At 48.8% G+C, this 12586-nt stretch overlaps 1 protein-coding gene across 6 annotated transcripts in view; it reads right to left on the bottom strand.

Moving 5' to 3' along the window:
- The window catches only part of ATG4B (autophagy related 4B cysteine peptidase), a 32844-nt gene that overhangs the window by 7254 nt on the left and 13004 nt on the right, over positions 1–12586 (bottom strand). For 5 of the 6 annotated variants that reach the window (XM_036320428.1, XM_036320425.1, XM_036320429.1 and 2 more), the window contains 7 exons: positions 12483–12555; positions 9975–10054; positions 2609–2802; positions 2034–2112; positions 1622–1767; positions 1129–1185; positions 180–273 (listed from right to left, as the gene is read on the bottom strand). In XM_036320428.1, the coding sequence (XP_036176321.1) occupies positions 180–273; positions 1129–1185; positions 1622–1767; positions 2034–2112; positions 2609–2802; positions 9975–10054; positions 12483–12555 (723 nt within the window). The remainder of the gene's footprint in view (positions 1–179; positions 274–1128; positions 1186–1621; positions 1768–2033; positions 2113–2608; positions 2803–9974; positions 10055–12482; positions 12556–12586) is intronic. The other variant, XM_036320427.1, reaches the window with a different exon arrangement.

The following is a 12586-nucleotide window of genomic DNA, read 5'->3' as shown; positions in this document are numbered from 1 at the left end:
ATGCTCTAACCAACTGAACTGCCTGGCCAGGGCCCACACAAATCTTGAAGGTCAAAAGTAATGGGATTTGGGGAAAAGCTAGGAAGGGAAGACAGAAGCATCACACAGAACACACCTGAGCAACAAAATAGGCAGCACCCACTTCCACCTGAGATGTGGCCCTGCGGTCTCGGACTCACCTAAGGACAGGTTCAGGACATCAGGGCAGGCCAGGTGGGAAGGCTGCTGCTCCACCAGCTCAAACATGGGCAGGGCACCTCCAAGCAGTGACAGCTGTTAGCAAGACACAGCCATTAGAGGCAGCCTACAGGGGCACAGTATCTCCCCAATCACTACTGTGATCAGGGAAACACTGACAAGAGCAGACTGAGGCTCTTAACCCTGGATTGAGATGGGAATCCAACAAGGTGCTTGCCTACCCATCCTATGGAAACAGCCCTGGAGACAAAAACCGTATCTCCCACCACCCTGTCAGCACGAGGCTGAGAACTAGAAACTCCATTCTAAAGTTCCTGAACAATCTTAAGTCCCCACATCCTCTAATCACAATGAGACGATGCCAGAAGCAGCAACCATACAAGGGCCACAGGACGTTTCACAGTGGTGCCCATGTGGAGGAACGAGTGGGGAAGCAGGTGCCGAGCCAGAGACCCATCCACTCAGATAGCAGAGTTGCTACCAATCCCCTTTAAAAATGTATGCCCTAACCGGTTTGGCTCAGTGGATAGAACGTCGGCTTGCGGACTGAAAGGTCCCAGGTTCGATTCTGGACAAGGGCATGTACCTTGGTTGCGGGCACATCCCCAGTAGGAGGTGTGCAGGAGGCAGCTGATCGATGTTTCTAACTCTCTATCCCTCTCTCTTCCTCTCTGTAAGAAATCAATAAAATATATTTAAAAAAAAAATAAAAATGTACACACACACACGTTTATTTATTTCAGAGAGGAAGGGAGAGGGAGAGAAATATCAATGATGAGAGAAAATCATTGATCAGCTGCCTCCTGCACGCCCCCACTGGGGACTGAGTCCAAAACCCAGGCATGTATCCTGACCAGGAATTAAACTGTGACCTCCTAGTTCACAGGATGACGCTTAACCACTGAGCCACACCCGCCATGCGCTACCAACCTTTTTTACTTGCTGGCACCAGTCATTAAAGTCATCCTCAGTCTTACAGAAAAAACCCTGAAAGGAAAAACAGTGGTAAGCAGAAAGCACCACAAGTGGGCACCATGTTGAACTTGGCCACAGAGTGACCTAAGAGGCCAGATTTCCATTCCCAGTGCCACTGCAGGGACCTTGGGGCACCTCCCACCATCCTCATTTCTCCAGCCTCTGCCCCTCTCCATAGTCTCCGTCCTCGGCTCGACCCTTTGCCCTCTGCCCTGACTGTCCCAGATCATGGTGTTTTTTAAGGCCTTAGAATGAAGCAGGTATAATTACATGGCAGAGCACACAGGTCTCTTCCCCTGTGCCCCTGAACAGGGGCTAGGTTGGTGGGTTTGAGACTTGGCCTCAACCTGCATCTCCTAAGTAGCTCAGCAGCAAAGGCCATGCAGGACCCAAGTGCCCATAAGCTCCCACATTCACAGGGGACAATGGGATAGAGTGGGGAACATACCACAGCAATGGACGGGTCTAGCTCCCCGATGCTCATCCTGCTCGGGGGGTGCTGGCAGTGGAAACTTTCATCTGGGATCAAGAAGCTGTCAGTAAACTCCACAGCTGGCTGTGTCGTGTGGGGGTCCAAGTAGATGAGCTCCTCACCTGGGGAAGACGACATGAAAGTCAGCAGAGGGGGTGTCAACGGGGGTCTTATTTCAGACCTGCCACACCACAACCGTCACCTCGACAAGCCAGGTTGGGAAAGACAGCAGACAGATGGGGTGGGGACATGCTGCTTTTCTACTGGTGGCCCTGGGTCAAGCCACCTCTAGGTGTGGGGGGCCAGCATTGTTCCACAGGGCTGCCCTGAAGATCACTCCCCCTCATCTTCCGGCCAACTGGGGCATCACACGGGACTCCCCACTCACCCACATAGCCGATGAAGTAGTGGGCACTGTTGGGCTTCCCTCCAATCACTCCCAGGGATTGAGGCATCATGAAACAGCCCTGCAGGAGGGAGGAAAGGTAGACTGCTGAGCAGGTGCAAGCAGGAGGCCTGCACCCCTGAACAAGAGGCCCAAGGAGAATGAACCCCCAAGAGCTTAGGAAACAGTTGAAGAAACACGTGCTGTGGGGCTCAGGGGCTCTGTGCAGGGGATGGGCTTGAGGAAGGTGGACGTGCGGGCCGTGGGAGGAGGGTAGGCAAGAGTCAGCGGGTGTCAAAAAGGGCACACAGACACGTAGAGGAGGCCTGCATACCAAGGCTGGGTGGAGACAGGAGGCCACTGGAACCACCTAGTCAGCAGGAGGAGCAAGGCTAGGGAAGAGCGCAGGGGCCAGTGGGAAGGGCAGCCAGGACTGCCCAGGTAGAGGCCAGGAGTCCACAGGGTGGTCAGAGGGCTGGAGGATGGGGCCAAGATGGTGACACGGAAGGGTTTTAATGCAAAACAGTATTTCAATTCTCCCACTGGCCAGTGAGAGGACAGACTCAGCACAGACCCACCTTCAGTGTCTCCACGTAGGCCTCATTGATGTCCGTGAGCCCCAGGCGCAGGGGGATGAGAAGCACCAGGGGTCGCCACAAGGATGGCCTGTTGGTGACCTCGGCTCCCGCAGGGAGTCCATTACAGTGCCCTTCAGAGTCTGCAGGAAACGCAGTGGCCTCCGCACATGGAAGGCTGCTCCTGCATAATCTTCCTGAAAAATGGAGATGTGCTCTTACGGGCTAAGTAGGTACAACTTCACTCAAAAGAAACAGGTACATAAATGGTATATGAAACACAACTCAAACTTGAGAAATAAAGCGTAAGACCAACCCTGCTGCACACAGAGAAAAAAGAACCAAACATTTTCTATGTGTTCAATTAAACATTTTTATTGTGAAATAAAGCATGCACAGAAAATAGTGCAGGAACACGTGTGTGCACCTTTGAGAGCCACCCTTAAACAGGCACCATGTAGCCACCAGCCTGGCCAATGGAGCACTGACCAAGTCCCCAAACACCTGTGACCCCACCCCCAGCAAGAACACCAAGGAACTGCTCTCCTTTTAAATGTTTAGGCAACTTTTAAGTGCACTGGGCGATTTTCAACATGAACTAGGGCAGTGGTCGGCAAACCACGGCTCGCGAGCCACATGCGGCTCTTTGGCCCCTTGGGTGTGGCTCTTCCACAAAACACCGACTTCTGCACATGGGCCACGAAGTTTCAATTGCACTGTACGTGCGCGCCCGCACGTGGTATTTTGTGGAAGACCCGCATGTGGCTCACGAGCCGCGGTTTGCCAACCAACAGAACTAGGGGGTTTGGTGTCAAGAAGAGACAGAAACTCCAGCCTGCAGGCACAGAGCTCCAATTTTTGGAATTTCCTAGCCAGTTTGGCTCAGCAGATAGAGCACTGGCCCACAGACTGAAGGGTCCTGGTTTCGATTCCTGGTCAAAGACATGTACCTCAGTTGTAGGCTCAAACCCCAACACCCTGTCACGCTGCGGGAGGCAATCAATTGACGTGTCTCTCTAACATTGATGTTTCTCTCTGTCTCTCCTGCTCCCTTCCACTCTCTAAGAAGTCAATGAAAATATATCGAGTATTAACAACAAAAAGAAACAGACACTCCAGTGGCCTTGAGCACACCCAGCACTCAGTCTAGTTTTTAAATATCTTTCCTGCTGAAAGGAACCAGGATCTGGTTAATGCCAGAAAGGGGATGCTGAACAATGAAAATGACAGGAACCAACAGAAGACAGAACCACCTGCACGGATGCCCACCAGCCAAATCTGGGACAATGACTAATATCCAAAATGGACAACACATTGAATTAAAAAACAATCCATGAATGTACTGACCCTAAAAAAGTTTTTCAAATGTAAATAAGGAGATGGTGGAGGAAAGAAAAGAGGGCTCTTCACAAGAATGCCAACCAACTTGGGAGGAAGGGTTGCCTTAGAGAGATCCCCATGCAGACACCATGAATTATTCCTCAAACCACCCATTAGTCACAGGGAAAGAGATTGCCCTCACCAGGTGACCCAGGAAGCATCACTGACCAGGAGCAACCTCCAGCTGTGATGCTGGGACACAGCCATCAGGTAGTGCTCTTGGTCTAGATCAATGGTGGGCAACCCCTGGCACGCGTGCCAAACATGGCACACCAGTAACTTTTGCTGGCACGCGAAACCCTCTCTTATAATCTTCCATTTACAACTTTTTTCTTAATATTGACTTTTTTATTTTTCAGATAAATTCAGTGTAGGTGCATCTTAGATAAATAATTTTACATAACAAGTTATCTTAAAGACCATAGACATGGATTGATGAGAGAGGGGAAGAGCAATTTCAATAGTGTCGAAAACGAACTATTGAGGACTTGGAATGCCATTCCAGAAAATTTTTTGTTTAAAAAACTTTGCAACAGCGTTACTCTCCATGTTTTCATCCACATACGCTTGTGAATCTTTGTTCTCAGTGATGAATTTTGTTAAGTCTCATAATAGGAGTAGCCTGACAGATGAAAGTAGTAGCTCGTGCATATCTCTGAAGGTCACGAAATATAAACCTGATGTAAAATCTGTCATCAGTGATGCAGCAGCAAAAGTCCCACTGATAATATCAGAGTCATAAAGTTTTCTGTCGGACTATCAGTGTACATGTATACATTAAAAAATAAATGTATTTTTCATCATCATATACTGTGTTTTTGTCGCTCAAATGAAATTTATTATTTCTTCAAGGTTCTTCACATATGTACACCTTAAGAGATATCAAGTAGGCATAACATGTTCTCAAAAAATTAGGGTTAGCACGCAGAATTTTAAGTCAGAGATTTTGCTGGTTTTGGCACGCACTCACAAAAAGGTTGCCCATCCCTGGTAGATGTTTAGTCCAAATGTAACAGTGAGAAAACAATAGATGGAGTGAGGGACATTCTACTGAGCTGACCTGGGTTCTTCAAAAACATCAATGCTGTGAAGAACCAGGAAAAACCAAAAAAGAGGACTTTCTGGATTAAAGGAAAATGAAACGGCCTGGCTCCTGGATCACAGGTTCCAGAGGGTGACAGTGGGGCCAGCAGTTGGGAAGCGGCAGCTCATCTGTGAAGTACCTACTAGCAGAGGGCTGGAATCTCAAAGTGAATGGTTGGAAAAAGACTGGGAGTGCGATTTTATCTTCTTTATCTCTGGCTAATCTTTCTGTGATACTGTGATTTATAAGAAATATATACTAGGTCTACATCTTACTGCAGGAAAAGAGCTCTGACCTGAGGAATTTCCTAAGTGACTAGAACTAAAGGTGTTTTGTTATGTTAACAAGACTTGTGAAGTTCCAAGGGTGGGGGCTGCCACAGGAACCAACCCAGATTAAAGGCTGAACTTTCCAGAGGAGCCAAGGGAGCTCCATCAGCAATGGGCAGACTTCATCCATCTCATCTGTGTAATGCAGCCTCCATAAATCCCAGGACGGGGTTCAGAGAGGTTCTGGGTTGGTGGACCGGTAGAGATGGTGGGAGTGGCACCTGGAGAGGGCAGGGAAGCTCCTCCATCTTGCTGTTCTTGATTCATATCCTTTAGAATAAACTCGTGATCTGTAACATCTTGAGTTTTGTGAGCTGCTGCAACAAATAATCCAACCCGAGGGGGTGGTGGGAACCTCCAATCTATAGCATTGGTCAGAAGCACAGGTGACACCTGGACTTGATATTGGCATCTGAAGTGAGGGAGGAGGGCGGACAGGATGCAATCTTGTAGGACTGAGGCCTTAACTCATGGGGTCTGACACCATCTCCAGGTAGATGGTGTCAGAACTGGGATGAATTGTAGGACACCCAGTTGGTATCAAATTGCTTGGTGGGTAGGTGAAAACCCACACAGCAGAACCAGTGTATCTTACCTTCTAATTTCTAAGCAGAGATCTCCTGATTTCTTCCCCTCCCCCTTGCAGTCGTTGTCTGGTGATCTGCATGTTTTTGAAAGGGCCAGTTCAGGAAGTTATTAGTTCTATCATTTCTCCCTTAAAATCATCAATCTCTGTATTTGGTGTCATCATACCACTCTTTGGGGGTTTCTTCTGACAGTTTTGTTCTTTTCCAACTTCATTTTCACTTTTTACTCTCTGATCACCAGTATGAAGGTGCAGAATTCCGTAAAAGTCAAATTCTGCTATGTAGTCTGTTAACTTGACTTCCTTTGACCCAAAAGCTAAGACAGAGGTTTAAACTTCGAGGTAGCAGAGTTCTGTCTTTTTTCTTATTTATTCTGCATTAGTTTATACAAACGTTTAAAAGAGGTACACTCTGCCAAAGAACCTAGTCTTTGGCACACATCTATTATACTCTGTGTTATGCTGGTTTTTTGTAACTTAGTTTTAACTTATTTGACCTGTCATGGTCTCTTTGTTGACGTAAGTTTTGCTTCCCTGCGTTCGAGACTATACTTTGTGATGAGAACATTCTCTTGTTGACTTGATTTCTATTACCAGAACACCAGAAACATGAATTGGCTCAGGATGGGGCAGGACCTGTCACAGGTGCACCCTGGGACTCGAGAGCCTGCCTGTGGCCTGTTACGTCACAAGTGTCCTGTTAATAAATGGGTTTTCCTTTGTCCCAGCAACCCATTTGTAATTTTCTAGAGCTCTCATAACATTTTTTAAAGCTTTTTATGTCCTGTTTTTTGTCTTTTGATCAATGACAACTACTAAACAATATATTTGCCTTCCCGACCTCCTGAACCCAGGTCTTTCAGAATTCTGAACATTTTCTGGTATTTGGTGGCAGGAAGATGAGGCTGTAGTACCAGTGAACAGCCTTTCTTCTCAGTATTATTATTATTATTATTATTATTATTATTATTTGGATGCTTATAAAAGTTTCTCTTCATTTTTGCAATTTGGAAATGTCACCAGACACATGCATATTTTATACATTCTTGATTTTAAAAATTTAAGGTTAACTCTAAAGGCTCAACTCTTTCTTTAAAAATATGTATTGATGTTTAGAGAGAAGAAGGGAGAGGGATAGAGAAATAGAAACATCGATGAGAGAGGAATATCATCAACTGGCTGCCTCCTGCACACCCCTTACAAGGGATCAAGCCTGCAACCCGGGCAATAGCCATGACAGGGAATCAAACCAGCAACTTCTTGATTCCTGGGTCAACACTCAACTGCTGAGCCACACCAGCCAGGCTAAAGGCTCAACTCTTCTTCCAGCTCCAATTCCTTTATTCTCACCCTGTCCTTCTCTCCTGCCATTCCAACCCACACGATTATTTCTATTTTGCTCTATTTCTACTTCTGCCATCGGATTATTTGCCCCACAGCTTTTCTGATTATTCTTGTATTCATCGGTTTTCATCCATGTCACCTGTACTTACTGCCAGATTATCTTTTCCAATCTATTTCTCCCTCGGTTCCATGACTTCCCACAGTCCACTGTGCTTACAAAGGTGTGACTCTTATCAACATTAAACACGGTCAGGGCCTGTTCTGGACGTCCTAGCGGGCCCTTAGGGGGTGGGTGGGTGGATGGGCAGGGAAATCTAAGGAATGAAGTGTCCCCTAACCTGGCACATTTCCCATAAAATCTGAGCAGGAACGTTGTAAGCAACCTCTATCACCGGAAAGGGACTTATGAGATTTCTGACATCAACAGGCTTTTCTTAGAAACTGGGCACTGTTTCTCCACTTTCTGCTTTGCTGAACCCAAGCCTCCCTCCCCAGCCTGCTGCCCTAGGTAACTCAGCAGCACACCAGGAAAGCAGCTGACCTGTCTTCATGAAGCCTAGGCTCTCAAAGCTCAAAGGAATCAGGATGAGCCATTTAGAATCACATCACCTCCCCTCACTCCTCACCCCACACCTCACTACACTGTGTTCAGTCCCAGTGTTGTTGTTGGTTGTGTTCTGGTGCTCTTCTTCCTAAATATGGGCACACCTCCTCCACTTGTTCCTGTGATGTGCACCCATAACTCCTGATCCGAGGAAGGGAAGGACGATGCAGTGAGACTAGGCCCTGATCTTGGCCAGGTGGCCACACACATCCCACTTGAGAGCCTGTTAACAATGCAGGTCAGACCATCCTCAGAACCAGATCCACAAGCTCCTGGGATAAGCCCGGGTTCACGTCTCATCTCAGTTCCAGCTTGGCTGCTCTGAATGACCAAGACTCCCAGAAGAGACTGGAGAGGGCCCTCACCAGCATCACCCCCACTCAAGATAGATGGAGGTTCTGGAAAGCCACTTGCCCCCTATCTCTTCCTGGCCACTGCCCTGGAGCAACCAGTCTGTAGTCTGAAGCCAGGGGTTGGACCAGTGACTGGGCTAGACCCTGAGGAGGGTAAAGAACAATCCCCCCAAAAAGAAATTAAGGTGTAACGAAGAACTGAGCAGCCAGACAGTAAGAATTATAACTGGGCACTGTTTCTCCACTTTCTGCTTTGCTGAAAAAATGCTTAAGATCCTATGTATTTTCTTTTGGAAAAACAAAAAACAAAAAAACCCACACTGGAACCAACTATGTTTACATGTCAACATGAGCTATTTCTGAAAGGTAAAATCAAGTGATTTTCCCCCTTCTTTGCACATTTCCTAAGTTTTCTATGTACCATAAAAATTTCAGGAAATGGAATATGGAGAAAAGGCAAGAGGAAGAACTATACACCCTTCTGCTGTGGTTCCAAGTTAATCCCCTCTCAGAGGAACAGAACTGTTAAGGGATGAGGTATCTACCAGAGGGTTCAGAGCTGCAGAAACCAGTGTTACTTTTTTTAAAAGAATATATTTTATTGATTTTAGAGAGGAAGGGAGAAGGAAGGAGAGAGAGAGAAACATCAATGATGAGAGAGAATCATTGATTGGCTGCCTCCTGCACGCTCCCCACTGGGAATCAAGCCTGCAACCCAGGCATGTGCCCTTGGCTGGAATCGAACCTGGGACCCTTCAGTCCCCAGGCCGATGCTCTATCCGTTGAACCAAACCAGCTAGGGCCCAGTGTTGCTTTTTACTAATAAGTCACATCCCCGGCTTCCCAATCCTATGTTGACAGTGTCCCCGAATGGACCCACTGCCTGGCGGGGAAGCAATACCCCTGTGAGCCGACAGGGACACTTGTGGCCATGCTTTAGACCGGCAGTCATGTGTACAAGACCTGCTTCTAAACATCCACGTCGACCTGCAAATCTGCACACTTGCAAGGATGTAGCTCAAAGTGCTCTCTCTTCCATAAAATTGGATTCAAGGCAACAATCTACATGTGGAACTTCAATAAAATTGGGGTTGAGGCTGCTTTGGGAAATTCATTGGGGAATCAGTGCTGCTGAGTAAAAACTTAAGTAGGCACTAAATAAAACAGCTCTATCAGCTTGGGTGCATAATAAAATGTAAACCGCGAAGTCAAAACTCGCTCATGACAGGCTATTTGCCAAACTGAGACCTCATTCTACTCTAGACCAAACTTGTGCGTGCTCAATTCCGGAGGATCCTTCCAGAAAGGGGCAGAGCTATGTCTCTGCTTTGTGTTACATCTCGGCCTGAGAGGGTGGGGTTAGAAAATCAGTTGTTCCTGCCTTCCTTGGCAGTGCATTATGCACATGAACACCTGCACAAATGCAGCTCAACCCAGCACGCCTCAATGGCACAAAAACCATGGGGTTCCTAAGTAACCCAGCTCTGGAGAGAATCCAGACCCTACCCCTTAGCCTGGTCTTCTCTGTATGGAAACCTGTGGTCCCCGGCCTCTGTTTAGGGTGTCCATCTGCTGTGCAGGGCTCATAGTCACTGCCCTCAGGCGAGGCCCGTGAGCCCGGGAGGAATAAGTGCTCAGCTGCTGCTCCCCGAGTCCCGTCAGTCCCAACCCTGCTTTGTTGTCACTTACTGATGTCCTCCATCACCACCGTGTTGTCCATTGCTATGTGGACAGCCAGGGCGCTCCATGTGTCGAAGATAGCAAGTTTCCTATCAGAAAGGGGGAGGACACGCCAATAAGCTTTCACAATTCAAAGATGGTTCAGCCCTGCAGGATACCAAGGGAACAGCGTTTCTCACAGGAGAAAAACCAAGGCTCAGAGATGTCAGTGCCACAGGTGGGAATAAAGCTGAAGCTGGAACCTGTTTCTTCCTCCCAGGATCCAGTGCTCCCTCCATGACCCCCAGCTGCCCTTTGCACAGAGGAAGTTCCTGCACAGGAGCCTCTTGGTGATGTCATGTCCTGGCCTAGTTGGCATGTGGAGGTGGGAACCAGATCATGAGCCAGGAGTCAGATACCACAGGCTTTGCCAGCCCCACTTCACTCTGCTCCCTTCAATTCCACCCCAGATGTGCTGAGCTGAGATTCCCGGTTGTAAAAGACTGAGGAGTGGTGGCCACAGGATTCTGGCTCTGGAAGAAAGGCACAATGCCACCAGAAGTATATGGGGGTGTGGAGGCATCTGACTTACTCTCAAGTGCAGTGGAGGTGGGCTCCCATGTGAGAGGACCTAATGGGTCTGGGGACACGAATGGAGGGTTGGGGCACTGGGCTGTCCACACGGAGCCCCTCTTGGGGGAAAGGCCAGATAGGATTCCAACAGAGCACCTGCAGTGCTGCACCAGCCACCTCGCTCCTGTGCTGAGGGCCAGGAGCTGTGCTGAGGATGCCATGACATGTGACAGACAAAGCCCCTAGAGAGGCTGACACGGGGGGAGGGAGCAGCAAGAAATACGTAATCCTATGAGGTAGTAAGTGCCCTAAAGAACAAAGCAGGGGCAGGAGGGGCATAACCAGTGTAGTGCAGGAAGGCCCTGATGCAAAGGGCACAGCACATGCAAAGAGCCTGAGGTGATGTGTCCCTCTGAGAAGCAAAAGGTGCCATGTGCCAGGGAGGAGCACAGGGCAGCCAGGCCTGCACCTGCAGCCTTCCTGCATTCACTGGGAAGCCCGGGGTGTGCTGAGCAGAAGAGGGATGGGTGGCTGACTTATAAATGTGAAGATGACTTCTGCTGTTATTTGAAAAGAGACTCCAGAATGGCAAAGAGAAGACAGACTAACAAGGAGGCAAGAGCCGGGGCTTGGACCCAGAGTGAGGACAGTGAAGCGAGACACACTGGTCAGTTAGGACACACTGGATGGGTGTCTTGAGAAAGAAGAGCCAAGTATAATCCCAGTGTTTGGCCTGAGTGCCAGGAAGGAGGGGCTGCCCTCAGTGAAGGAGAAGCAGGCAAGGTAGGGGAAGGTTCAGCTTAGGGTTCAACATGCCACTTGGAGATCTACGATGCTGAGTGAAAATCCTGATAGGACAGATTAGCACTGGGGGATGTGACTCTGGGAGTTGAGTATGAGCAGACAACAGCTAAAGCTGGGCATGGACAGTACAGAGAAGCAGCCACAGTCCTGAGACAAGGCCCGCAGGGCTTACAGGTGGGGAGGGCCAGCAACAGATTCTGAGGCGGCAGAGGAACAGAAGGACCAGAGAAAATGGCTCTGTGGCCTGGATTTCCAAAGACAGCAAGTGCCTGAGCCAAGGGTTGCTTGCTGATGGCTGAGTAGGAGCAGAAACTCAGCCTTCAGACATGACAGGTTGATGGTGACCTCAACTGGGGTGTTTCAAGGCAGCAGTGGGGAGGAAAGTGTCAGTGAGTAGTACAAGACAGGAAGAGCTCACACAGACCACGCAGGCCAACCATGCAAACAAACTACACTTTCAAGGCATGCAGCACTGGGCCCGGGACTTTAAAGGACATGTGGGAGGGCTAAGTAATCCAGGGGCCTGGATAAGGAGATGGAGAGACAGTATCAGGCTTAGGGACCAGCTGGAAGTGGAAATGTAAGAGAAGAAAGTGTCCTGGAGGATCCCAAGAAACCTGCCGAGGACAGCTGGGTTGAGACGGCAGTCATCCACCACGTGGAGGGAAGAGAAGGGCAATTCCAGGAAGTCACATGGGGGCGCCTGTGGGAGCCTCCCATGGGGGTAGGGAGCAGAGGGGCAGACAGCGAGGCCAAGGCTGGAAACAGGTTTCAGAGAAGGGGGGAGACAGTCAGAACAGAGGCAGAGCCCCACAGAGCCTGTATGGAGGGCCGCCTTCTCACCACAGTGTTGTCATTCCCGATCAGTTCCAACTTCCCTGACCATCAGACCACTGTGATGGATGGATCCACCACTAGACACACAAAAAGGCCCACACTAATGGGTGCAACCTGGATGAAGGTATTCATTCCATTAGAAAACAAAATTCCAATTCAAGACCACGTGGATGGTCACCTCTGAGGACCCTCCTTAAGGCTTTGAAGAGTAAGAGACCCCTTATGTCCTTTAGCAACAGGCCTCAGGAGAGTCTGAACACCCCAGGTACATCTATGCATGCCATGTTCCCCAAAGATATGGGAGGGATGGAGCTTGGTACATACTTGAGAACCTGGGCGACTGTGTTGGGCCCGTACCACTGGCCAATAGACTTGCCCTCGCCAACTCCCATTTGCGCTGCAGGAAACAGATCTGATTAGTGACACAC

The sequence above is a fragment of the Myotis myotis genome, unplaced genomic scaffold (genome assembly GCF_014108235.1).
Source record: "Myotis myotis isolate mMyoMyo1 unplaced genomic scaffold, mMyoMyo1.p scaffold_m19_p_8, whole genome shotgun sequence".
NCBI lineage: Eukaryota > Metazoa > Chordata > Mammalia > Chiroptera > Vespertilionidae > Myotis > Myotis myotis.
Note: the sequence above shows the minus strand (reverse complement) of the source record. Positions and strands in the feature narration are given on the sequence as shown.